Source organism: Bos mutus, chromosome 18 (genome assembly GCF_027580195.1).
Source record: "Bos mutus isolate GX-2022 chromosome 18, NWIPB_WYAK_1.1, whole genome shotgun sequence".
Taxonomy (NCBI): Eukaryota; Metazoa; Chordata; class Mammalia; order Artiodactyla; family Bovidae; genus Bos; species Bos mutus.
Window position 1 is genome coordinate 4521146 of NC_091634.1, and position 26217 is coordinate 4547362.

General features: G+C 63.7%; 2 protein-coding genes across 5 annotated transcripts; both read right to left on the reverse strand.

Annotated features, from left to right (window-relative positions):
• Positions 1-582: 582 nt before the first annotated feature.
• On the reverse strand, positions 583-11487 carry EPN1 (epsin 1). 3 transcript variants are annotated; one of them, XM_070387140.1, is made up of 11 exons: positions 11219-11487; positions 8412-8744; positions 5255-5504; positions 4546-4676; positions 4084-4158; positions 3585-3668; positions 2549-2852; positions 2250-2360; positions 2055-2141; positions 1243-1500; positions 583-1167 (listed from the first exon to the last, which is right to left on the reverse strand). In XM_070387140.1, exons 2-11 carry the CDS (start codon positions 8637-8639, stop codon positions 959-961), a joined length of 1737 nt encoding a protein of 578 aa, XP_070243241.1. In that variant the 5' UTR covers positions 8640-8744; positions 11219-11487; the 3' UTR covers positions 583-958. The 3 variants fall into 3 exon arrangements, with proteins under 3 accessions (XP_070243241.1, XP_070243243.1, XP_070243244.1); XM_070387142.1 differs by having other exon boundaries at positions 4552-4676; positions 11219-11486; XM_070387143.1 differs by lacking the exon at positions 4084-4158 and having other exon boundaries at positions 4552-4676.
• A 569-nt stretch (positions 11488-12056) lies between these two features.
• On the reverse strand, positions 12057-25150 carry U2AF2 (U2 small nuclear RNA auxiliary factor 2). 2 transcript variants are annotated; one of them, XM_070387145.1, is made up of 12 exons: positions 24916-25150; positions 21228-21363; positions 20718-20762; positions 20371-20474; positions 20125-20276; positions 18914-19030; positions 18640-18778; positions 15789-15868; positions 15550-15672; positions 15303-15389; positions 14946-15194; positions 12057-12797 (listed from the first exon to the last, which is right to left on the reverse strand). In XM_070387145.1, exons 1-12 carry the CDS (start codon positions 24962-24964, stop codon positions 12663-12665), a joined length of 1416 nt encoding a protein of 471 aa, XP_070243246.1. In that variant the 5' UTR covers positions 24965-25150; the 3' UTR covers positions 12057-12662. The 2 variants fall into 2 exon arrangements, with proteins under 2 accessions (XP_070243246.1, XP_070243245.1); XM_070387144.1 differs by having other exon boundaries at positions 15291-15389.
• Positions 25151-26217: the final 1067 nt, after the last annotated feature.

Sequence of the window (26217 nt, forward strand, 5' to 3'; positions counted from 1 at the left end):
CCCCAGACGTCAGAGGGTGGTCCAGCGGGGCAGCCCGGGCGTCCGTGCAGGCCCTCCGGAACCCTGGAGGTCTGTCCTGCCCTCACCCAGAGGGGAGGCACCTCCTGGGAAAGGACGTGGGCCAGCTGATCTCGGGGCACCCGGCCCACGGGTCCCCGAAGCCAGAGCCAGTTGAGAGAACAGCTGCAGGAGCACCCCACAGTGGGACCTAGCCCCTCGAGTGCGGTGGGGTTCTCCCTGAAGCCCAGTCACCCGGGCGCTCTTTCTGGGGGCCCAGGGCCCTGCGCCCCACGTGGCGGGTGTGCATGTGTGCACACACGGAGTCCTCACCAACAACCCACAAGTCCAGCCCCGCTCTCGACACCGTCCACGCCCCACCTCCATCAGCTCTCCAGACGGCCAGGGGGCCGCAGCCCAACGACCCACGGAGCCCCTCCCACCCCCGACACAGAACCCCCCCCACGGCACCCGGAGTCAGGGAAATCGAGGCTCCCCCCTGCCCCTAAGAGGCAGATGGACTGCAAGCCCCGGGCCCCTGGGGGAAGGGGCCACAGGACCCATGAGTGGGACTGGGGGGCTCCATGCCCGTGAGAATCGCCATTTATTCCCGAAGTTGCCAAAATCATCACCGAGGATTCACCGAGGGGTGCGTGAGGGGAGGAGGCGGCTCAAACACTGATTGAGGGCCAGAGGCTGGGGGAGGGGAACTGGCGGGGGCCCCCCGCTGCCCCTCCCCCTTCTAATGCCGTGGGAAGGGTCCTCCTCCGGCCAGCACCCTCCCCAGCCGCGTCCAGTTTCTCTCAGGGAGGCGGGCGGGGGACACAGGAAGAGGCTGTAGTGTGAGTGGGCCCCAGGAGGGGGAAGGGCGCTGGGGGGGGGGGGAGGGTCCCCGATTCACATGCACTCACAACACTGGTCTCCCAGGGAGCAGAATGGGGGAGGCCCCTCCCGCCCCGGATTATAGGAGGAAGGGGTTAGTGTTGGGGGCCGGGGGTCCCGGAGGCATCATAGGGGGCAGGCCAGGGCCCCCGCCGAGGGGAGAGATGTACGTGGACGGCGCTCCGGCGACTGGGGGCACGGGGCTGATCCGTAGCTGGTTCAGGGTGAGCGTCGCGGGGGGCGCAGGCTGGAAGGGGTTGGTGATGGAGGGGCCGGTGGCCGGGGCTCCTGCGGGGAGGAGGGCGAGGCAGTCAGGGGTCTGCCCGCGCCCCCGCGCCCCCCAGTCCCCGCAGCTACACTCACCGCTTGGCAAGAAAGGATTGGAGGCCTTGGCCCCGGGCACCGCGGGGCCCGGCCGGCTCACCAGCGAGTCCAGGTCCACCAGAGCCGCGTTGGGGCCCAGAAAAGACTCTGGCGTCTTGCGCGTGGGCGGCGTGGGGGTCGGAGCGGCCGCGGGCGGGGGGCTCCCCACAGCCTCAGCCAGAGAGCCCCCGACCCCGCTCATGTCGAAGGCGCCAGGGCTGCGGGCGGGCACCTCTCCGGCAAGCAGCTCCAGCTCCCCTGAAGGGGCCGCAGAAGGGCTCAGGGGAGACCCTGAGACGCAGGGCCCGGGAGAGGGGCCCCGAGCCACCCGCGGTGGGCGTGGCCCAGGGGCCAGGCCTCCCCCTCAGGGGCGAGGAGGTGCAGGCCCAGCAGCGCGGACAGCTCCCAGGAGACCGGCACACACGTGGGGACCACCGGGGTGGGGCCAGGTGGACAGACTACCCTTCACCGGGCCTGGTTTTGTTTTTTTAAAGATAGCAGAACCCCAGCTATGTTGGGGAAAAGGCACAAAAAAAGCTGCAGAGAGGCGGAAGGACGAGCCCTGGGCCTGCTGCCTCCAAGTGAGCGTTGCTCGGACGTGGACAGAGCACAGGGGTCTCCCAGGAGCGAGGCGCACAGGCCAGGCCAGTGGGCAGCACGCCCGCCGTACGCAGAAACCCCAGCAGGCAGGTGAGGAGGGGGGCGCGGTTCCCCACCAAACCTGCCATCACGTCAAAGGACACGTGCTCGTCTCTGAACACCGGCGGGTGACCGTGCAATGGACGCCCAGCGCGGGCGGGGTGGGGGCTCACCTGTGCTGCTCCCAGAGGCCGGCAGGGCCGTGCGCAGGCGGTCGAAGTCAGAGAACTCGTCGGCCTCCGTGTCAAAGCCCCCAACCACTGCGTGGGGGTCAAGATGGCACTCAGCTTCCCTAGGACCCAGGACACCGGACCCCTCACACACCCAGGGATCTGCCCCCGCCCCCCCCGAAGCCCCCCTCCAGTTACCTGCAGTGCCATTGGTGCTGGGCTTGGCAGGGGACCCCCCCCAGGGGTCTGAGAAGGCCGGAGCTGGGGCCCAGGGGTCAGAGGCCGGGGGTCCGCTAACTGGGGCCCCACCTGGGGTCAGAAGGAGGCGTGTGAGGCGCCGGCACTCCCCTCTGCCCACCCTAAGCCAGGCGTCCCTGCGGCCGCGGGCCCGGCCCCTCCCACCTAGCCCCCATTACCCCATCCCAGAGGCCACCTCCACCCCCACAGCTACCAGTCCCCCACCCCCAGGGCTGCATACTGGGGGCAGGGGGTCTCACCATCAGAGCCCCCCCACGGGTCGGGTGCTGGTCCTTCTCCAGCCGCAGGGGCCTGGGTCCCCCCCCAAGGGTCAGCTGGGGGCCCTGCAGGGGCAGCAGGCCTCCAAGGGTCCCCAGAGGCCGGGGTAGGGGCTGGACCCCCCCAAGGATCAGCAGCCTGAGGGACAGGAGGTCCCCCCCAAGGGTCCGAGGCGGGGGCAGCTGTGGGGAGGGCAGCAGCCATGGACACAGGGGCCCCCCAGGGATCAGTGGCAGGAGCAGCAGCCGGGGCCGTGAAGACGTCAGCAAGATCCATGAGGGATGACTGCAGGAGAAAAGAAAGCGAGGGGTGAGGGGACTCCGGACCCAGAGGGCACCCCGTGGGGAGGGTAGAAAAAAGTACCCAGAAGGAGGAGGGGACCCCAGACTTCGAGAGGGGACCCTGGGGGATAGAGAGGGGATCCGGAGGTAGAGAGAAGTGCCCAGAACAAGAAGAGGGGTGGAGATGACCCCAGATCAGACCTAAAAATAAAGGACACCCTTTCTCTTTAGCAGGAGGAGAAGGGGGGAGGGAGGCGGCCCACCAGGAGGCTGAGCTTCCGCGGACTAGAGGGAAGTGGGGGCGGACGCCGCCGCCGGCTGCTCTGACAGGCTCTGCTCTGCCCGCCGCCTCCCCACCCCACACGGCCCCCAGCCCTCCTTCCTCGGGGCCCCGCCATCGCTCTCGTCACAGCCGTCAGCAGGCCCCCACACAGACACACCGTTCCCCACCAACCCAGACCGCCAACCAGCCCTGCAGAACTGAGGACCAAGGCCAAAGCCGCCCTGGGCCATGTCCTCGCCGGGCCGACCCAGGCCCCCTTGCCCCGCCCCAGTTCATGGGCTCCGGGCAGCATAGCAGTGCACACACCAATCCCGATCCCGGGCTGTCCCTGGGCTGAGCCAGATCCCCCTGGATGCGGAGGGGGCCCCTAGTTATGCCCCCCCTCCCAGGAGCAGGGAGCTGTGTGCACACTGAAGTCACCTTTGGCCAAAGCTGGCCTAGGGCCACACTCACCTCCTCCTGGCCTGCCGTCTCCCTCTTGCTCTCCTCTATGGCCATCTGCAGGCGCAGGTCGTCCCCACGGCGGATCCGCTCCTCCTGATCCACCCGGAGCGGCAGGCGGGGAGGGGTCAGACTCTGGGTGACTGGACTCTCACTGCACCCCCTCCCCCAGAAATGCATGGCCCCAGAAGCCCCCACCCAGACAAGGCGACTGAAAATTACAATGGGATGTGGACAAAGGTGCGATGTGAAGGGACACGGGGGCGGAGCGAGGTCGGAGTGAGGGTGCTGTGCGGGGACAGGGGCGCCTGACACAGGGGTCTCCTCCCATGGGGTGGGTGCTGGCGGTGGCGAGCAGGGCACCCTCAGCCCAGAGCAGCTACACACGCCGTGGGGGTGGGGGTGGGGCACGGTCTGACAAGGGGTCCCACAGAAGCTGCAGTGGGAGTGTGGGGGCGGGGACCTAGGAAGGGTCTTAGGTGAGCCTGGTGGTCGGGGAAGCTGCTCTGACCTTATCGTGCTCCTCGCGGCTCAAACTAAGGGCCAGCTGGAGCTGGGCGTCATCCTCGGGGCCGCAGGACGGGGGCTGGGGGAGAGAGAGCGTGAGGGGGCGGGGCCAGGGAGAGAGAGCGTGAGGGGGCGGGGTCAGAGAGGAGGCGGAGCCGCGGAAACCGTGTGAAGGGCGGGGCCGGGAAGTGTGAGGGGCGGGGTCAGGTGGTAGGCGGGGCCGGGGAGGCGGGGAGAGAGCCTGAACATGCACACACAGGAGGAGGGAAGACAGCCGGGCCAGACCGAGCACGAGACACAGAGTCAGGGCCCCGACCTGGTGAAGAACAGCAGAGACAAGCTGGGGTGGGGCCAGTCCTCCAGAGAGGAGGAGGGTGGAGAGGGAGAGCTGGAGGGGTGGAGGCGAGGCGTGGAGATGGAAACAGAGCGGACTCAGACCCGCGCCTGCGACCCCACAGCAGCGCACCGGTACCTGGTCGGCCTCCTCCTTGCTCATGGCCAGCGCCAGCTGCAGCTGCAGCTCCTCCTCCCCGCTGCTCTGTGGCCAGGCCTGCTCCGCCTCGGGCGGGGGCCCGGAGCCCACGGCTGCGGAGGAAGCTGAGGGAACATAGCCGCTGAGACCCCGAGAAGATGGGACCCAACAGAGGGCAGAGTCTGAGACGCTCCCGTGCCCCAGTGGGATGCAGACTCCGTGGCTGAGGAACAGTGAGGCGACCCCACCTGGAGGAACGACCGGGGCGCGGAGGGACGGCCCTGAGGGCCTGGGCAAAAGTCAGCTGGTGAGGGGCAGGGCCCTGAGGACCTCTGAGCCAGAGGCCTAAGCTCCTGCTCTCGGTTGAGGGATGAATGGCCTCCTCCCCCTTCTCCAGGGCTGGAAAGCTCCCGATGGCTCCCACTGGGGAGCCAGGGGTCTCGGGCTCCAGGGCTGGGCCCGGGGCTAGATGCTGGGAGGGGACAGCCTGCACAGCTGGCCCCCACCCCGCTCTAGGCACCAGGGGTGAGTGAGCAAAGGCTGGAGAGAAAACGCGGGTGAAGACCAAAGGGAGCAGCAGCCTTCCCCTGCAGCCCCTGCCCCCAGCATTGCACTGCTCCACTCTGACCATGGTCAGCAGAGAAACCCCTGGCCGTCCGCTGGCGTCTCGCTGTGATCCCAGCCCGCAGTGACCCCCGCTCACCTGTGGCAGTCTGCGCCAGCTTCTCCTTGGTTTTGAGTGCGTGAGCACGCTCCTCCCGCAGCCGGTCCTCGTCACGCAGCAGGGCCACCAGCTGCCTGGCCTTCTCACGCACATTCACACCCTGGTCCTTGCCATCGCGGTCCACGTACTGGAAGTCCTTCAGCGTCTGCACAGCGTACATGTTCTCCTTGCACTGCTGTGACACGCGCTCCGAGCCCGTCTTGATGAGGTACTCCATCAGTGTCATGGCCTGCAGGGGCATCGCCTCGTCACCCAGGGCCCAGCAGCACCAGTGCCCCCAGCGGGACCTGGAGAACAGCCCCCCGGGCAGCAGGAGCCGAGCCCCAAGAACAGAGCGCACCAGCTAGCCCACAGAAGCATCGAAGCAGGCAAACCCAGAGCCCGGACTTGGGGGACGAAGATGCTGTGAACAAGGTGGGTGATGACGGCACAGCACGGCGCCCCTGGGTGACAAGGACGAACCGCAGTGCGTGCGACCTCCGTCTGTCTCAAGGCACAGCGGGCGGAAATGCAGGCCTGGCCCGCAGCCCACGCAGGTGTCCCTGCACAGCACAGACCTGCTGTTTCGAAAAAACGAAGACAAAGGCCACACGGCTGGACCCGGAAGGTCACACTCAGGTGCTCAGTGCATACCAGGAGCCTAGCAAGTGTCGTCTGAAGCAGGGACTCCACACCCGCCTGGCACGACTGGAGGACCACGGCCTCAGAGGGAGGGAGAAACAGCCTTTGGGATCTTCTCATTTTATGACATGGGGACACACTTCCTTCCCAACAAGTCAGATGGGAATACCCTGCAGCCCACACCCTGGGCGAGGCCTCTGAGAGCGAGAGAGGGCTGGGTCCGTCCAGGCCCTGCAGGAGGCCCCAGCCACAGTCCTCAGGCAGAGGGCACACGCAGTCTGCAGGTGACGCCCGGGCCTCCCAGACCCACTGCACTGCCCTGGGCTACCACGTCAGCAGAGGGGCCAGCCCAGGGCCACGCTGGAATTCACCCAGGTCACGTCTCCACTGCCTTCCCGGGAGCCCAGCTAAGGTCTGGCACGGCTCCCAGAGGTGTGTCGATATGGTTACCAGGTTGCCGGAGGTTAGTCTTTAACTGACCCAGAGGTGTTTACACCTCGCACCGCATGGGGACCACAGGCTCCTGACCCCCTGGGCCAGCCGCACCCTGGGGTTCAGCGGCTTCCCGAGGTCACACCCACACATGACAACAGTCCCCGAGGGAAGGGGATGCCAACACCATGCTCCGGGGGCCCGCACACCAGGCAACCACCGCAGCCCAGTCCAGAAGCAGCCCTGGCATCAGCCTCAAAACGCGCATCTCAGGGCTCTGAGCACTTGAGAATTGCGTGTGTGAGCACAGGAACGACCTAACCCCTAGGGGAGGGACATGTGTGAGCTCCATGCAGCCGCCACACCTCACCCTCCGCACAGGAAGCGGGCATCAGTGACCGCAGCCCCGGGAGTCTCCGTCACTACCTCAGGTGCCGTGTCCCTGGGAGACGAGCTACCTATCCCCACCCCGGGCACACAGAGGGGCCAGCGGGCTGCCCCAGGGGTCCCAGCCATGGGCACACGCCAACAGGGCTCAGCAGGTCGCCCCGCGGGGGCCAGGGTCCCATCCTGAGTGCAGCCCACGCAGGCCACACGCCGACAGCGCTTCCCTCACACCAAGCGCGGCTGGAGCCGCAGCTGGTGGGCTTCGCTGCAAACCTGCACGCCTCCACCCGGTGCGGGGGCAGCCCTGGAGAAAGTGCCTCCACCGCCCTCACCCACAGCTCAGTCACCAGGCCACGTCCCTCCCGTCCCTCCCCAACAAGTGCCTCAGGCGATCAGTGAGCCGATCGGGGCATGGCAGGGAGCCAGCAGCCCCGCAGCCTCCCTGGGCCGGGTGGCCGGGCCAGCGCGGGCTCCGGGCCATGAGACCAGCGCCTCCCTGTGCTGCCCACCCCACATAGAGCAGAACCTTGACCACTCAAGTTCACGGATGGGACTCCTCGGCACTCCTGGGCCCAGGAGTCCACTATCCAGAGTTGGCCTCAGCCCAGCCCTGGCCACTCCTGGACCCGCCCTGGGACACCAGGCCCCAGGCCCCCAGAGCAGCAGCGAGACGGGAGACGGCCGTGTGCAACCGAGTCCCCCTCCCCCGAAGCCTGGGGTCTGTCCGTCTCTCTGTGCACTGAATAGGGGCGCGCGTGCACAGCACGGGGTCAGGGCACGAGCGTGGGCCCAGAAATCCCGGTTCTGGAAAATGGCAAGCGCAACTGGACAGTCATCCCCGCCATGTGTGCAAGAGCAGACGGTGCAAGCCACTTAAAAATCACCATCAGGTAGCCAGTTATGTCCCCCGTCATCAGCCCGAACTTAAACACTTGGGAGTGTGGGGTTTTTAAAAGTAACAAATCTTTGTTCTCTTAATAGGGAATGATCCCTAAAACCCAGACTCGTTTTCCTTTTTAAAAGCAGGAAATGACTTACAGTAAAACTCTCATGCAGCTCTGAGTTCTGGAAATCAGACGTAGCTGCGTGAGCACCACCGCAGCAAAGAAACGGAGCCGTCCCACGACCCCCACTCTCCCTGGGGCTACTACCCCTGCCTGGAGCCCCATGCACAGAGGACCCCGGGGATGACAGGAGGTGCGGAGGGGGCTGGGCTCGCGGCACATGAGAGTGGACACGGAACATCCACGTAGGCCTTGAGAGCAGACCAGCCTAGAACCTGCCCCTTCTTCAAAGTTCACAAGACTTGGGGCTCCCCTGATGGCACAGGGGATAAGAATCCAGCTGCCAATGCAGGAGACACGGTTCCATCCCTGGTCCAGGTGGCATGTGGTCCATCCCACACGCTGCAGAGCAACTAAGCCCAAGCGCCACAAGCACGAGCCTAAATGTCCCAGAGCCCATGCTCCGCGACAAAAGCAGCCACTGCGGCCCAGCACTACCTCAAACAATGGCCCTAACTCCACAAGGAGAAAACACCACGGAACTAAGAATTCTTAAAATCGTTATGTTTGTTGCCTTCACTGAAAAGACACAGAACTCCAGTTCCTCCCGGAAACTGGGAAAGTGGGCCTGCCTCCAGGTGCCCCCCGGTCAGCCGCCCCCCTTGCCCGGCGGGCCCCCCCCACACACTGACCTTGTAGACGTGCCGCCAGTTCTTGCCGTGGTCATTGAGCCGCTTCCAGATCATGCTCATGATCTCGGAGAAGGCGACCACATTGTAGGTGAGGTCAGCGATCTCGGACATGAGCGAGCTGGACGGGCCCCAGGGGTCGTTGCTCGTGGCCTCACGCACCTTGATCTCGGCCTCCGAGTAGTTGTGGACGATGTTCTTCACCTGGCGCCGCAGCGAGGAGGTCGACATGGTGGCGGGGGGTGGTGGCGGGGGGTGGGGACGGGCCCCCGGGCGAGCAGAGCCGGGCAACAGGACGGGGGAGGCAGCGTGGCAGCAACTGGCGGGTCACCGCATCTGGGGGGTGGAGAGGACCTTCAGAACCAGGCGTGGGGCCTGCAGCCGCCTGGCCCTTGAGGCGCAGGACGGGGTTCCTGCCGCAACCAGTGAGTCTCTGCCTGAGTCACCCCACTGTCTCTCAGTTCCTCAATCATGCCCAGCACCTTCCTGCTCTGGTGGCAGAGCGTGCAGGGGGCCAAGGGCCCTTGGGGCACACCCCAGCTAACACTTCCTAGCTGGCACCTCTGGAGCCTCAGTTTTCTCCTCTGTAAGATGGGGCCTCTATCCGGAGTCTAGACACCGAAAGGGAAGCTGGGGGTCAGGACGCGCGCTGTCCCCGTGGGTGGGTCCTGAGACAGCCACCCCGTTCCTCCTCCCGTCCTCCACTAGGCTCAGCATGAACCTCCAGCCCGACCCACCCCCACACCAGGGCTTGTCCTCGTGATTTCCTATGCATGTCTGACTCGGGCTGGCCGCCCCCAGAGCCCGTGGGGGCAGCAACCATGTAGCTCTGGACGGACAAGGCTTTTCCCGGCAGAAGAGCTGGCCCGGAAGAGCCACTCAGTAAACGGAGCAGGAAGGAAGGGAAGAGGGAGCAGGCAGGAGAGACCTCCAGCGCAGGTGGGGGCAGAAACGGGGCACACGGAGGAGGCCGAGAAAGGGAGAGGGCCAGGAGGTGGGGAGGGGGACGTGGTGTCCCGCCGGGGGGAGATAAGGAAGACTGCAGCCCCCTGGCTGGGCCCCGGAGGTGTGCCCGGCACTCAGGGAGCACGGGACACGCGTGATCTCATCTGACACCGACACTGGGTTCTAACAGGAGGAGACGGGTCACAGAGCTTAAGCGCCCGGCCAAGGTCACACACTAGGCAGGCGGTGCAGGCTCCGTCCCAGGCCACCTCAGGCTCCAAAACAGGTCCCTTTAACTTAACCTCTGCTGAGGGGAGGGTGACGAGAAGAAACAGAAGAGGGGACGGGGATCCGTGAACCCTCCGCAGCCTCGCACCGGGTCACGCCTGCGCCTCTGCTCCACCGCACAGACCATGCATGACTTGCAGACGCCTCACAGGGAGGAAGCCAGGCCCGGGCCTCCCCCGGGGCAGCCAGGTCCCAGAGCAGGCTCTGACCATCGCCCGCAGCCTCTCCTGTGGAGGCCTCCTACCACCTGAGTCCCTGCCCCAAACGCAGGGGAGCCAGACACGCAGAGACGGCTGTGAACGGCTGGAGAGAGATGGCCAGGGCTAGAGATAGGCCCAGCCAGACACACGAAGACACAGCGCTTGTGTGCGACACAGAGCAGGGGCCTTTGAGAGGAAAGGAGAGAGAGAGGAGAGAAACACAGAGAAACCTGGGCAAAGACACAGCGACAGATAAAGAAACGAGAGCGGAGTGAAGCAGGGAGGCAAAGAGAGAACACAGAGGCCCAGAAACAGGCTAAGCTGGGACTGGGAAATCAGACAAGAAAAGGGAAAGAACAACGAAACTTGGGTCCAAATTCTGGCCTCCCTGGGATTCAGTTTGCTCAACTCTGAAATAAAGGAAAGGATTTCCAGCTGCCGGGTTTGTTGATTAAATACAATGGGAACATAAAGTACTCAACTCCCAGATCCACAGATAATAAGAGCTCAATAACACTGGCTGGTTTTCATCATCAGAAAAAAAACATTTTCGAAAGAAGATGTGCTATCTTAACACAGTGTTTATACTAAAGGACGTTAGAAGAAAAACTCAACACAGCACAACTAAGACTTCATGGGTACGTCTAAGGAGACTAGGTTTTTCACAATTGGCTGACCCAAACAAAATTACGAGATTAAATAAAAGACAAATGATATGGCAAAATTCTCCAAAAGTTACTCAGATATCAAACGATATCAAACCTTAACCGTGTGGAACAGAAAATCCACAAGTACTAATGGGAACCAGAGCTCCCAGCAGCTAAGGACAGGCTAGGGGCGAGGAGCAGCATCACCTCCGTTATGAGGCAGGGCTGCCCTACTATTTTAAAGACTAAGGAACTGTCTGGTCAGCTTATAAATATTACAGGGTGGCACAAAGTGGGCCTCTCACTGCAGAGTCGGGCTCTTCACGCCTCACTCATTAACCTGGAAGGAAGGCCAGATCCCAGACCAAGCGACAGACCCGCCGAGAGGGACTCGGGGCTGGAAGAGACGAGCACCAGGACAAACATGACACGGGAGGACGGCGGGGAGAGAGGCACAGACCGGAGACACTGGCATTAGTTCTGACCCTCCGACGCCGACACGTGACAGAAAAGCACAAGACCGGTACAGACACACAGGGACGAGCGCTCTGTAGAAACGCCGAGACACACACGGACACGAGCACCGGCGAGGCCCAGGCGGGGCCCGCGGGAGGCAAACGCGGGAGGGCGGAGAGCCGCGGGCGGTCCAGGCCGGGCGGGCGCAGACACACGAAAGCCGCGGAGCTGCCAGAGCGCGCCCGCCCGCCCCCCGCTCCCCGCCCGCGCTCACCTCGGGCCACTCACGCCGCGCTCTGGGGGCTCATGGCGGGCAGCCCCCTGCCCCCGCTCGGCCTCGGTGTCACGGGGCGCGTGCCGGGCCTCGGGCGGCGGACGCGGAGCCGCGCTCGGGCGCACGCGCGGACGCACGGAGGGCCGCACGTCGACGGCCCCGCCGCCCCGCCGCCCGGGAGGGGCGCGGAGAGCCGGGCGGGGGAGGGGAGCCGCCGAGCGAACGGGAAGCAACCGAAGAAGGCGACGGACCGGAAGCGGAAGTGACCCCCCGACCCACCCGGCCGTCCTGCCTGCGGCGAGTCTGCGCAATCGCCACTTCCTAGCCCCGCCCTCGCGTGTCGTCATTTCCGGCGCGCGGGCGCCATGGCCGGGTACCTTTTGCCTCATTTCCGCCCGCCGCCGCTAGCCGACATAGGGGCGGGACGCAGGGAGAGTCTGGGTGGGAACAGCGGGAACAGCACCGTCTCTAGACCACGCCCGCGCGCAAGCTCTGGGCCCGCGGGCCACGCGCCACCGCCGGCGGTGCCTTGTGCGACCTGAGCTCTTGGGCCCACCAGGCCAGCCGGCTGCCCCCCCACCCCCCTCCCCGCTGTCTGCTGGGTCAGTTAACTGTCCTCTACTCCCCAGGGCCACGCCCCGGCCCGTCCCAGCGCGGCAGGCCACGCAGGCGAGTTGTCACCTCCGCTGCGCCACAGGGCAGGGGCACCCACGCCAGGGGCACCCACGCCGGGGTTGACAGCTGGGCCTCCCAGAGCCAGGCCTCAGCCTGGGGCCCAGGGAACCCCTAAGACCTGGAGAGCGAAGGGTTCACACACACGGGACACTTAACAGCTGCATAAAGTAAAATACAACAAAATGTTTAATGAGCAAATTCGTCTTAGCAAATATGAAACTGCCACAGAGAGGAGGGGAGGGACAGGGGCCACGGGGTGGGGGGCAAGTCCGGGAGACTAGAGAGAATCGACTACCTAAGAACCAGGACACCGGGGTGAGGACCAGAGGCCAGGAGGACGGGAGCTGTGGTCCTGAGAGGGAGGGGAGGGTACCGGGCCGGACAACAGGATTCAAAAGAGTTTGGCCATAAAATATAAACACGCTATGTTTCTACGGTGGGGAAGGGTAAGAGAAAGGGGGTATCCGGGAGAAGACTGCTTCAGGGAGGGGCTGTGGGGGTCCGACCCCGCCCTGCTGTCACCCCCTCCCCGCCCTTCCCTCTGTGTCTGTGGGTGCGTGTGTCTGTGTGGGTCTGTGTGCGTACTTCCCCAGTCCCCGCCCCGCCCCAACCCCAGCCCACCCCCACCCTTAATTGCTGCCATTCCAGTTGCTGCCGGCTGTCATTCGGCTGTCACTCCTCTGCCCATCGTCTTCAGAGGGGGAAAACGGGGGGAGCAGAAGGGGGAGAAGCCCCCAGCCAGCTCCGCCCCTGCCCTCCCCCGCCGCCTCTACCAGAAGTCCCGGCGGTGGTAAGAGTCGGGGTCACAGTATTTTGTGACAACCACTCTGTTGGCGAACTTGCGACCCGTCAGGCCCTGCATGGCTTTCTGGCAGTCAAACACAGAGGTAAACTCCACGAAGATCTGTAGGAACAAGACGAGGCTTGTGAAGACCCAGGCCTCTTAGCTCCCTCTCAGCAACGAGCAGCACCCACTCAAACCCAGAACTCCACGGGAGGAAGAGGGCTGGACAGCGGCCTCACTGCAGGTGCGGGGACATTTACCCAACACCCTCCAGCGCCCCAGGATCAAAGAAACACAGAACACAGGGGCATGGAGAGCGGAGGCAAGCTCGAGTCAAGAGCCCAAAAGGCAGGGCACCAGGCAGGCTCAAGGAGAGCAGTCTACCTGCACCAGGCACCCCTGGGTGCTCCCCAGCGGCCATGGTGTCTTCCTGAAACAAGGGATGAAATAAGGAAGCCTCAGCAATTAGTATTCACACCCAGGCTAATTCCAAAGAAAAAACTTGAACCTTGATCTACTCAAGATCATCATCTTGCTTGAACCAGCAGCTGACAGAAGTGGAGGGAGGGGTGGACATAACCAGCCTAATTCAGAATAAGGGGAAACAGAGAATCCTAGAAAATACACCCTAATGCTTTGACAAGCAAAAACGGCTTACCAAAAAAAGAAAAGTCTGAAACCAACCTGCAGGGTTCTTATTTTGATCAAACCAACTGTAAAAAGACATCTTTGAAACAGAAAGGGAACTCAAACATGCCTGGGTAGACAGATACGAAGGGTAATTTTGCTAGTGTACGAACGGTATCATGTGGGTTTTTTAAAATAAAAATGTTTTAGTCCTCTGTTTATAGTAGTTCTCAGCCAAGGTGGATGTGTCCCCAGGGAGCACTGGAGCACCCCAAGGTGCTCTTCACCATCACGCCAGGTATGGTGGCGTGTGGAGGCAGGATGGGGCCCAGGTGGCAGCACAGACCCCCAGACCCAAGACAGCAGTGGCTCAGATGGAGAGCAAGTGCTTGAGTGACACAAGACACACTGTTTCAGCAAAGAAACACAGAGGAGGAGATGGGAAGCTGAGGCGGAAATTAAGACTGACAGCAAGCACCCCAGCATCCTGACACTGGCCAATGGGGCGCTCTGACCCAACTCAAGTATTATTCCATACAGTCACCATCACCCTGATGGTTTCTCTACTTCTACATATGTTTGAAAAGAATGATAACAGTCTGGACACAAATCTCACAGGCGAATCCCAGAGACCCACAGGCAAGGTCTTTGTATCCATTTCCCCACCAACACCTCGTGGAGGCCCCTCCCGGGTGGGCCGCCCCTCTACCAGTACATCTAGCGACCCCAGACCCCACACTCAGAAAGCAAGTCCGTCCTGCCCCCATGCCCACAGCACCTCACTAGGACCCCAGGCCCCAGCATTGCTCCTTCGCCTCTGACCCACTCATCTCCCTTCTCAGCTTCCGTTCTGCCCCGTCACCCCAAGTCTGACCACATGATGACCCCTGTCCCCAACACACATGGAGCAGATACAGGGTCCAGGCGCTGACACGCCTTCTCCCCGTCCTCCTGCCAGACAACAACAGATGGTTCATCTGCAGAGCCCCAAAGACCACCCTGCTGTCACCCTGACCCTGGGAACTCCCAGCTCCGCAGGGCTGCACGCCCACCCCCACCTCCACTCGAAGACCTCACTGAGGTCTCCCGCGCCCGCTCCGGCTAATCCCACGCCCTCAGTGCCGCCTGCCTGGGACCCTCTGTGGGCCTCACCACCTGCCAACCTTTCTGCTAAACCGGGGGGCCCTGCCCTACCCCCAGCCCCCCTCAGGTCTAACAGTGTCCTGCGGACACACAGGTGAGTGGCTGGGGGGTCATGAGGCGCACACACTCCCCAGGGTGCAGCGAGGTGCTGAGACTGGAATGGTGGCAGGGCCAGCACACCTCGGCGGGCTGAGAATCAGAGCCTGGAAACCAGGAAGCGAACCGGGAGGAAGAGCTGGGGGAGGCCAGGTGAGCGCAGCAGAGGAGCTGGCCTGGGGACGGGGGCTGCAACTGTGCCCCCCACCCCCAGGAGAGCCGACCACATGCACAGCGGCACACAGGAGCAGGCTTTGCAGGAAAGCTGCTTCACTGCAGAGACAAGTGCTCGGCCACAGCATTGCATCGCTGCCTCACACACTGCCAGGGTCAGAGCAGCATGTGTGTGTGTGGCGTTGGGGGGGGGGGGGGCGCACGTGGTGTGTATGCGCGGGCACGCACCTTCCCGCAGCCGGGCACCTCCACGCCGTCCACGGGCCGCGGGATCTCGATGGACTTGACGAGCCCGTACTTGCCGCACTCATCACGCACATCCTCCACGATCTCCTCATACTCCTCATCATCCAGCAGCTCCTCGGGCAGCACCATGTTCATCAGGCACAGCACCTCCGTCGGGTGCCCGCCCATCTGCACCTGCGAGCTCATCAGGCCGGGCACTTGCAAGGTCACGGGGGTCTGGTTGATGGTGCTCTGTGGAGGGGTGGAGGCGGGAGTCACGGGGTGCCCACCCCTGGCGTGGGGGGACCCGTGCCCCTCCCCGCCCCGAGCCAATGGAAGATGACGTGCCAGGGGGCTCACCAGCGTGGCATTCTTGGCGCCCACACTCGCCCTCTGGACCAGCAGCTTCTTATCTCCCAGCTGCATCCCGTTCAGCCCCGCGATGGCCTGTGGTGAGGCGGGGGAGGGGCCGGGGCAGGGAGAGGTGGTCGGGGTCAGAGCGGGCTGAGCGGCAGACAGGGCACGGCAAAAGGGGGAGAGCTGCGAGCCCCGCGCCCCACCCTGAGGGAGACCACAGCGGGGCCGGGTGTGCTGGGGCCGGGCTCACCTGGTCTGTGACGTTGATGTCCACGTACTCACAGAAGGCGTAGCCCTTGGAGAGCCCAGTGGCGCTGTCCTTGACCAGGTTGAAGGCCTTGAGCGGCCCAAACGACGTCAGCAGCTCTTTCACCTGCGCGGGCCGGGGCACCGTCAGGTTTCAGGGCAGGCCGGGGGGCGGGGGGTGGGGGGTGGGGGCCAGGGGGCGGGCCAGGGCGCCGTCAGCTTTCGGGGTGGGCAGGGGCCTACCTGGTCGTCGTTCAGGTAGTTGGGTAAGCCCCCGATGAACAGCTTGTGCGCAGAGTCTGGGACCACGGTGGACACAACTCCTGGCGGGGAGGGAGGGGTAGAGCAGACAGGTTGCAATTCCTGGCACGGTCATCACGGGGACCTGGGGTTTGTCTCCAGGGGGGCCCGCCTGGCCGCCAGCCCCCTCCTCACGGCGCCTGACACCAGCGGGCACAGCTGCACACGGCCAGGTCAGCAACCACGCTCACCCCAAGCTGGAGGAGCTCTCAGCCCCCAGGGAGGGTCACAAGCCACGGCCTCCCCTCACCCTCTGGCCCCAGCTCAGATTTCCCGCCCCCATCCCCTAACCAGGGCTCCCCAGGGGCCCCGCCTCCCCAGGCCTGCCCCCTGTGCCTCTGGGCCAGGCCCCATGGGATCTCAGGCCTGTACGTGAGGCTGGGCTGTACCCACCCCCTCAGCACTGAGCTACGTCCAGTGGGGGCCCCTCAGCGGAGCAGGCCTCAGGACCACCAGGCACCCAACTGGCCACACCCCTTGCTGAGCACCCTCCCCCTCCCCCTCCCCCCGACCCCGGCCTCGACCCCCCCAGCCCACCAGGCTCTGCAGTGCTGTCCTCCATCTCCTGGGGCCCACACCGTGGCCAGCTCCTGACTGTGTTCAGGGCCCACTGCAGCCAGCCACCTGGCCTGGCCCACCTCTGCGACCCAGTGCCAGGTGGCCCAGAGGACTAGCACTCCACCCAGAGTGAGGCTCTTCATGGGGGAAGGGGGGCGGATGAGAACGACAGGCTGCCGAACTCCAGGCAGCCCAGCACAGGGGACGGCAGGCCACGTCCCGGCCACCACCACCCCATGATGGTCACGCGAGGCTGCCAGGAGGGCCCTCGCCAGATCACACAATGCAGACTGAGGCTCTGGGCCGGCGTGGGTGCTCTCCCACGCTGGCCCCAGCTCTGGCCTCACACATGGGCTCTGAAGCCTCCCCAGTCCCCGCGGCATCACCACCTCCTCGGCAGGAGCCCTTGCTGCCCAGGCACTGGCCTGGCCTGCAGAGGCCTCCGGACCACACAGGTGCACAGCCTCAGGCCGTGCCCCTTCCATCCAGGGTCCTGAACTGTTTGCTTCTCCAACCAAAAGCATCTGTTGAATTTTATCAAATGCGTCTCCCTGGGACTTCCCAGGTGGCTCAGTGGTCAAGAATCTGCTTGCAATGTGGGAGACCCAGATTTGATCCCTGGGTCACAAGTATCCTCTGCAAAAGTGAATAGCAACTCACTCCAGTGTTCTTGCCTGGAGAATCCCACGGACAAAGGAGCCTGGTGGGCTACAGTCCCCGGGTTCGCAAAGAGTCAGACATGACTGAGCGACTATCACTTTCACCTCTTCGATCATACACTCGACTTCTTCGTTGGAGTAGAAAAGAAAATCAAAATACTGTGTTTAAGATTTGCCTGGTGGTTCAGTAGTTAAGAATCCACCCACCAACTCAGGAGACAAGGGTTCGATCCCTGGCCCAGGAAGATCCCACTTGCCTCGGAGCAACTAAGCCCACACAACACAACTACTGAAGCCCGAGAGCCCGAGAGCCCCACAACAAGAGAAGCCACTGCAAAGAGAAGCATTACAACTAAACAGCCCTCAAGCAGCAACAAAGACCCGCAGAGTGAAAAATACAATTAAAAAAAAAAAACTCATGGTTACAGAGAAACTTCTCTGGTTTGAGAATGCTTCACCCACATGCACAATCTGGCTTCCTACCCCCTCCACAGCCCAGGAAGCACACTCCCTGGTCACTGTGGCTGGACCCCCAGCCCCTCCATGGAGGCTGGAGGCAAATCCCAGGAGAGGAGACCGGCCGCAGTGAGAGCCAGGCTCCCACAAGAGAAGGGTGACAGGCAGGCCTGCGTGCAGGGATGAGGCACCAGCTCTAACCCTGTACCACAGGACAGTCACAACAGCGCCGCACCCACAGGGCACCCCCGGATGGTGCCTGGCATGGCGGGCTCGGGCCAGCCTGCCTCAACAGGATGGTTAGGATGCATTCAGGTCACCAGGAGGCACGGAAGCACAGCCTGTGGCCTGATCCCCCCAGACACATGTGCACGGAAAACACGGCAAGTCAGCGGCACATCAGGGCCTCCCCCAAGTTCCAGAGACTGCTGGCCTCCCCACACTCTCAGCAGGGACCAGAGAGGAGCCAGGTGGTCCCCAAGGGCCGCCCTCGCTGGGCCCCACGCCCCTGGCTTCACAAGCACAAGGACTGCTTCCAAAAGGCGCCCTTCGGTGTGAACCTCAGCCAGCACAGCCCGTGTTCTCCACCCCCGGGTGTGGTGACGCCCACAACACAGGTCCACCCCTCAGCACAACCTGCAGGTCCAGTGCAGCCACGTGCCACTCCTGCCTGGTCTGAGAGCTTTCCAGAAGGGCCTTTTACACCGTGAGTGTGACACGGCACCCAACGCCAGCATCTGTGGACATTTGGGCCCAAGTGACAGAGGAGCTTCACCAGAGACAATGCAGCTGCAAAGCACAGCGACTCTCCGGCCCATCAGAGAGCAGACTCTGGCCACCCAGGTCTGCTTCGCTGTCTCCCCTACCACAGCGGGGAGACCAGCTTCAAGCAAGGGGTCAGCAGAAGCCCCGAGACAAGAGAGAAGAGGACAGCCACCCATCAGGCCCGTGGAGCTCAGTGGACACACGGGCATCCACGTGGGATCCAGCACGCGCGCACTGACCTGGAGGCCCAGAGCATCCCACTTCTCCCAAGACCCTCGGGCTGCCCTAGCCCCCGACAGGCTGAGAGGCCCCGGGCTGGGCCTGCGCACCCCTCAGGCCCCACAGAGCCCACTCACCAGGCACGTAGACAGAAGGGTTCTCCGACATGCCCGGCAGGGGCTGGTAGTCGTGAGGCCTGCGGATCTTCAGCGACTGGCCCTGGAAGATGATGCCGTCGAAGGCCATGGCCTGGGTGGTCTCATCCACTGAGCGGAACTGAACGAAAGGACAGCAAAGGAGGTGGTGAGGGGCAGGGCGAGTGGCCGGGCAGAGCCCACCCAAGGGTGCCAAGACTGCAGCTGGGTGGCGAGCAGGCTGCAGAAGGGCCCGGTGGGAACAAGGCCTGCTCACCTCTAAGAAGGCAAAGTTCTTGTCCTGGTTAATCTGCACGGCCAAGACAGGGTTGCCAGGGGCCTGTGTCAGCCCCCCCAGGCGCATCTGAGCGTTGAAGAAATCCATCATGGCCTCCTGCAGAGGAGAGAGGAGACAGGGAGGGGCGGGGAGGGGAGGTGGAGAGAGGAGGGGAAGGGTGAGAGAGGGAGACACAGAGGGGTGGGGGGAGGGGGGGACAGTGGAGTCCGGGTGGGGGCAGAGATCAGTAGTGGGGACAAACGCAGGAGAAAGATGAAAGAAATGGGGGTGGGGGGCAGCACAGGAGACAGCCAGGGGCCCCAACCGGGGAAGAAGGGAGGTCGTCAGAAAGAAGCGGGAAACAAGAGGGAGAGGCGAGAAAACAGAGACGGAAAGTGTAGAAGAAACATCCAGTGGCGACAGCAGGAGAGAAATGGCATGAAGTGGAGCATCAACAGGCAGAACACACGGAGGGTCAGAGAGAGGGGGAGGGGAGGGGCGCGGGGCGGGGAGGGGGGAGAGAAGAGTGATGTGGAGGGATCTGGTCCTGGAGTCGGGGGCTGGTTTATCAAATGCAGCAAAGTGCAGGTTGAGAAAGTCAGAATGGACCTTACTTGCCTTCGCCGATGGTAGCAAACTTTTTGTTGCTACGAGGGATCTCAGCCCCACAATATTTCACTTTAAAGAGAAATGGAAACAACTCTTTGATCTCGGGATTCTCGGGGGCGCCACGGGAAGGGGTAGGGAGAGGGGAGGGGACAGGAGCGGTGGGGAAGGGAGGGAGGTCAGGGCGATCAAAATCAGAGCAGCGACCATGGAGGGGTGGGGGAGAGGACGGGGAGGCGGCAGAGAACAAGAGGCGTGTCAGAGAGGCTGGGGGCGTGCGTCTGCGTGTGTGTGCGTGTGCATGTCTCCCTCTCTGTCTCTCTCCACACGGACTCGGACCACAGACTCGTGGGTACATTATGTGTGTGCTTGATCCCTGGGCAGCTGGAGGAGGCTGGGGAGGGGAGACGGGAGAGGGAAGAGGAGGGAGGAGAGGGCCACCCAGCCCGGCCCCTGGCTGGCTCAACTCCATCGTCCGTCGGGGAGGGGGCCGGGGGGCCTTGCAGGCGCAGAGTCTGACCCGTGCAGGCTGGGGGAGGGAACGGAGGGAGGGAGGAACAGCGGGCATAGGAAGGGGGGGCAGCGGGGGCAGGGGAGGGCAGTACCTCAGTGATGCCGAAGGGGATGTTGCCCACGTAGAGGCGCCGGGCCTGTCTGGTCATCTGGCTCCCGACCACGGGCACCGGCGTCGGTGTCACAGCCAGACCGTCGGGGGTCATGGTGGGGAGGAGGGCGGTGGCTGGAATCTGACCCGCAGCTTCAAGAGGGACAGGAGGGGTCAGAGGACGAGGCGGAGCTGGGTCTGCTGAGGGCCTCGCCCACGCCGCCCCCAGCCCAGGCATGGAGCCCACCTTGCATGGCCTTGTACTGCATGGGGGTGATGTGCTCGAAGCCCGGTGGCGGCACGTCCCAGTATTTGCGGACCTTCTTCTTCTTCTCGTGGCGGGGGGAGCGACTGGGGGAGGCGGGAGGGGAGAGCGGGGCGGGGCGACCTCAGTCTGACCAAAGGTGGGCCTGCGACCCCCCAGGCTCCCCTCAGCCCCGACTCGGCTCTCAAGGAGAGAGAGGACGCGATCAGGGCCGGCCCGTTCCGGGCAGGGGACTCTTCCCGGTGCTCGGGCAGACGGACGAGGACAGGGCAAGGTGCGCGGGGGAGGCGGGGGAGGGCGTGGAGGGAAGGGGCAGAAGAGAAGCTCACATCAATCCACCGTGCTCCTCTTTAGCGCCTCTGGTCAAAGGTTTGCTGGGGGTGGGAGGGAAAGGTGTGGGGAGGGGTGACTGGGGACCCTCGTCTCCCCCGCACGCCGCACCCCCCCGAGGGCACTGAGCCCCAGGGCTGGGGCAGGGCATCGCCCCCAAGCCCCCCAGCCACGAGGAAGGGAAGAAGAGCCGGACAGACCACCTTCCAGCTGGAGAGGCTGAGGTGGAGAGGCAGGGCGCCACCCACCCGCCCTTCCACTCGGGGCAGAGAGAACAGGGGGCAGCCTGGGAAGGGAAGAGGCGTCAGAGCAGAGAGCTGTCCCGAGAGACGCCGCCCTGCCCCAGGGAGGCAGAGCGCAGCCGACAGAGAACCCAGACCAGACGGGGAAAGGGGGACCCAGACTCGCCCCCGGAAGCCCCCGTAGAGAGAAGAAAGCGGTCAGACTCGACAGCAGAGCCCCCAGCCCCGCGCGGAGAGGGCCCGGACGCAGCCCCGCCGCCCTGGTACCTGCGGCGCCGCCTGTCCCGGGAGGCGCTGCGCTGGTCCCGGTTGCGGCGGTCGCGGCTCCGGCTGCGGCGCTTGCGGTCCCGGCTCCGGGAGCGGCTGTGGCTGCGCTTGCGGTGCCGATTCTCCTTGTCGCGCTCTGCGGGGACAGGGCCGTGAGCTGGGCGGGGGCAGCCCAGCCCGCCCGCCCCCGAGGCCGCGCCCCAGCCCGGGAGGCCACCCCCACGGGGAAGGGCTCGCAGAGGGCGGGGCGGCAGGCTTCCTGTCCACGCACGCGGAGCCCGAGGGCCTTGGGGGCCGGGCGGGAGCAGTTACCTGAGGGGACAGGGCCTGGCAGGGCCCCGGGGCGTAAGGTACCTGAGTCTGCTCAGGAGGAGCTGGGGGGCCAGAGAAGACAGAGGAGGCTGGCTCCTGGTCCCCCTCCAGGGCTGAGGGGCCTGACCCAGGGTCGTCCCTGAGAGGGGCAGGGCTAGACGCTGGGGAATCAAGAGACCCAGTGATGTTTTCCTGAAGGGACCCGGCGACCCCTCAGGAGAGTCCTCCTCAACCAGCCGGCCCCACGCCCCACCTCAGGCCCGCCTCAGGCTGGGCGGGGCCTGGCAGCCCCGGGGGCGGGGGCACCCACCCGTCCCGCCCCGCCCACCAAGCGGAACCCCTCCTGGGAGACCCTGCCCGCAGGAGCTGGGTGGGCCCTTCATTCAGACCGCCCCAGGGCTGTAGGGCTGTAGGGGGCTACAGCCGAGGCCTTCAACCTCCCCAGCAGCCCGCCACCCTCCGAGGCGCGTGGCTCCTGCCCCACGCAGTCTGTAGTCCAGTCCCTCGGTTCAAAGAGGCCACTGATTCCTCCACTATGCTCGACCAACCCTCATACTCCAGCTCATTTTACAAGGAAGCAGGAGCAATAAGGAGAGGCTGTCAAAGCCTCGTGTGTACTGCTTCAACTCTCAAGCTCTTCCGAAGCAACTACCCGCGAACTTTTATAAATGAGTTTTAAATTTTAACACTAAAACAAGCTACGTAAGCACCCAGAAAAGAAAAAATCCTCGTTGCAAACATTCAGATGCTGTCTAAAACCAGACACTGCTAGTTTTACTCCCAGGGTTACTGTGGGAAACACTTGGGGGGGAGGGGGGGAGCGGCGGAGATCGCTCACGAGAGATGAGAAAATTGAGGCTTAGGGAGGTCATGTGATTTGCCCTGGCCAAAAAGCCTGGATACAGGTGAAGCCTGAATGTGAACCCTGAAAGGTCAAGGGCAACTAGGCGGGGGCAATACCTCTAAACACGAAACAGGCAGACCCATTAGGACCTGGCTGGAACCACTAGCGATGGTGGAATTGCCTCCTCAAAGATGAAAAGACTAAACATGAAAAATATATCCAAGACTTGCACCAGGAGGAAACAGGAGGAACGGGCAGTGTGAGGAGCATCCTGGCCCTGGGAAGGGGATGGACGACAACGGTTCTGGGCCTCTGGCTCCCCACTGCTAAGATGGGCAGAGACCCTTCCCTGCAGCTGAGGCTCAGAAACAGACACACAGGCAGAGAGAGGTGGTCACACAGGAAGCACTGGCGCCCGCCGGGGTGTCGTGGACACAGACATGGAACCCAGGTCTCAGGGGCTGAGGCCTGGAGGAGGCAGGACCGCCAAGACAGACTCGGGCAGAGCAGCATGTGGGCAAAGCTGCCCCATAAGGCAAGGGTAACCCCTGCCCCCACCCCAGAGGAAAATAAAAAACCAATGATCCAGCACACATCAGAACAGGAAGGGAGTTATGGATGCTCTAAATGCCACAGCCACGTCGTTATGGGAACAACTCGCCAACCCCAGGGACATGCCCAGGCTGAGGGCCTGGCCTCCCAGGGCAGAGGGGACACCCAGGCAGAGACCAGAGCGCGGGTGTCAGTGCCCCAGGGCAGCTCCATCAGCTCTGGCTGTCCAGCCTGGCAGGACGCGGCTCTGCAGGCCCGCAGACTCAGGGGCTGTTTCAGCTATCCTGCACAAAACCGTGCAATAGCAACCAAACCTCTAAATCTGTTTTCTCCTCTTATTTAAATGAGGCTCGTGGGCACCCCCAGGTGTACGGCTTGGGGACATCTGCTGGAAACGCGACTCCACATTTCCTCCGAGTGAGCCCTCACACTACGAACGATTTCACCGTTGAAAGGGTATCACTTATTCGGCACTTAAAGGAGGCCAAGCCACATGCCACACACTGTCGGCATATTGCCCCGCTGAATCTCAGCTCTGCCTCTGATCAGCTGAAATCTGGGAAAGCTTTTATTCTTGAGCTGTTTCCTCCTCTGCGAAGGGCAGGAAATCACTTCAGCCTCACGGAGCTGTTACAAAAACCCACTTAGGAAAACTGCAGAAGAGCTTAGCAGTGTGCGTGACACATTGTGGTGGGTGCTGTAAACTTAACTATTATTACTATCATCTGTTAATTGACCAAAGTTCTAGTGACCAAAAAAAAAAAAAAAAAGGGCAGTCTACTAACTACATGAGGAAAAAACAGGCCCACAAATAGTAACTAATTAGGTACTAGAACCCACGTCTGCTCCCCTCCAAAGCCCATGCTGTTAAGCAGTGCATCATGTATGTGACAGACAATCTGTGGGTACGCTTCCCCAGGCACAGACTACTGATCCAGCCACCTCCCCCTCCCAACTTCAGGCTGGGCGGAAAGGTGAATCCCAGCGCCCCTCACTCGGCGTTCCAGACACAAGCAGAGTAAACCTCAAGCCCGCCACTTTCCCTCGACCTAAATTTAAGTTTGTTCACTCTCAAACCGGATTAAGGCAAGGAAACCTGCTAACTGTCCTACACCTCTCCAGCGCTAACGTTCTTGGGGTCCCCAAACTAATCACAGCCCCGTGCTTGGATTCGGCGTCTCCCGAGGGGGACGCTCCTCCCACCCCCCCCCCCCAAGTGAAACGAGCCCTCTCCTCGCTCAGTGCCCAAGAGTCCGCTCCACGCTAAGATTTAGGAGGCTGGCGCGATAGTGCAGGCCGTGGGGAGCGATGACAGGCAAACACTCCGCACTGCGACCGCCGGGGGAGCCAGGGCCCCGAGAAGGGGTGCGTGAGGGGCACGGAGCACGGACAATGCGGCCTCTTCCACCGGCGCCGACCCTGGCGCCCGACCCCAGCGGCCCGCGGGGCCCCGGCGGCCGGTGAACAGGACGAGGGGCAAAGGGGCCGGGGTGAGAGGTGCTCCCCACGCGGCACTGCCAGCGCCCACGTGAAGGGGGACCCACAACCGCCATTTTGGAACAAAGGGGGCGTGGAGAACCAGGCCGAAGAACCAGCCGGAAGCGGAAGTGCCAGGGCGTCGGGCGAAAAGGAGTTGCGGGGCTCATCTATACAATCTCCTTTCCAAATTAAAAAACGCATAAATCCATGAGATGACACCAGGCGAGCCCGCCGCGCCAGCGCCGCCTCCAAAGCGGACCACTCTGGGCGCTGAGCGGAGCGCGGTGCGCATGCGTCCGGGTCGGCGCCCGCCGCCCCCTCCCCGCCGCGCGTGGCTCGCCGCGCGGTCACGTGAGCGAGGCGCGCGCTGCGGGACGGGGGGGAGGGGGGGTGCGCCGCGCGGCCCTGAGAAGAGGGAGAAGCGACGGGGAAAATGGCGGGGGACACGGAGGGAAGCCAAGAGCCGCCCCGCCCGCTACCCCTCTCCCCCGGCGCTCTCACCTTGCTTATTCTCGTTGAGCTGCCGCTCGAACTCGTCGAAGTCCGACATACTGAGGCGGCCGCGTAGGGCGCTGTGCAGCTTTCGCTTCGCCTTGCCGCGCGCCCGCTCCGGCCGCTTCGGCTACTTCCGCCGCTAGCTTCGGCTACTTCCGGCCGCCGCCGGCGCTCCGCCACCTCCTACCTAATCAAGGCCTGGCTGCCCGCCCCGCCCCGCCCCGGCTCCGCCCCTCCCCGCCTGCGCGCCCGCAAGGTGTCCCTCCCCCCAGGGTCTGGCTCCGAAACGCGTCGGCTATTTCCGGACCGTAGAGGAAAGCGTCTGGAGCGGGGACTACGGCTGCTTCCGAAAACACCCGAAGTGAGGGTTTCACGGACTCTCCCAAGTTTTCGTAACTTTTCGGATATTAGCTCTTCCACGTTCGGATGTTTTCGGAGGTCCTCGCGTTCCTCTGCACCCAGGCCCCTCTGAGGATCCGGCTTCTTCTGAAAATTCAAACCGTCCCTTTGACTGCGCTGATTCTCCCCGCTCTTCTCCGCCGGCCCAGTCCAAGCGAATCGGCTACTTCCGACAGTCCTAACCGTCCCGGATTCGGCACTTTCCGAAGGTTTCCAGCGCTCGCCTTCGGACCCAGTCAGAGATCAAGCTGTTTCCAAACTTCGGCTCCTTCCGGAGATTCCAGTGGCACCCTCCTCCCCTCCCGGAGAACTTCGGCTCCTTCCGCCACCACTTCGGGATGACCCCCCCCCCGACTCACGGGTGACAGCTTCGGCTTTTTCCGTCAGTGCTTCGGCTCCTTCCGGCTCCGGGAACCGAAAAGGGAGGGAGGACGGAGGCGAGGTGGGTCAGGGGAGAGGAAACGGAGAAGGGCAGCGTCCCAGCTCTCGGCACCTGACTCTCCGGGTGGGGAAAGGGGAGGAAAAAAAGGGCCGCTCCTGCGGAGGGCCTAAGAAGGCTGCGCGAGACAAAAGCAGCCAGCGGGGTAAAGGGTGCGCGCGGCCGCTGCGGAGGTTGCCAGCGCGGCTTTGTGCGCCTGCGCAGGGTGAAAGAGGGCGGGGGGGGGGGGGCAGATGGGCTTCTGCGCCTGCGTAGACGTCGGTCTGAGGCGAGGTTTCTCAGCTGCTCCAGAAAGGCACCCCCACCCCCGCTTCCAGAGCCCTCAGCGCGCGTGCGCGAGTTTTCCCCTTCCCCCGGGGAGGGCCCCGCTTTCCCGACCGTTAAGCAAGACCGCCCCTCTACTAGTTGCCGTGGCGACCGCGCAGGCGCCGCGAGCGACGCAGCGGACACTTCCGGGAGATGGATAATCT

Bases quoted from the DNA above. Each gene is read 5' to 3' on its own strand.
- EPN1 (XM_070387140.1), bottom strand. From the start codon at position 8,639: ATGTCGACCTCCTCGCTGCGGCGCCAGGTGAAGAACATCGTCCACAAC. The intron at 2,853-3,584 runs GTGAGTGTGGCC...TTTCTCCTGCAG, and splicing joins AGACGGCAGGCCAGGAGGAG to TCATCCCTCATGGATCTTGC. The intron at 1,501-2,054 runs GTGAGCCCCCAC...CGGCCCCTTCAG, and splicing joins GGCCTCTGGGAGCAGCACAG to GGGAGCTGGAGCTGCTTGCC.
- U2AF2 (XM_070387144.1), bottom strand. From the start codon at position 24,964: ATGTCGGACTTCGACGAGTTCGAGCGGCAGCTCAACGAGAATAAGCAA. The intron at 15,390-15,549 runs GTGAGCCCGGCC...GCCTCACCACAG, and splicing joins ACATCAACGTCACAGACCAG to GCCATCGCGGGGCTGAACGG. The intron at 15,195-15,290 runs GCACGTCATCTT...ACCCCTCCACAG, and splicing joins CCACGCTGGTGAGCCCCCTG to AGCACCATCAACCAGACCCC.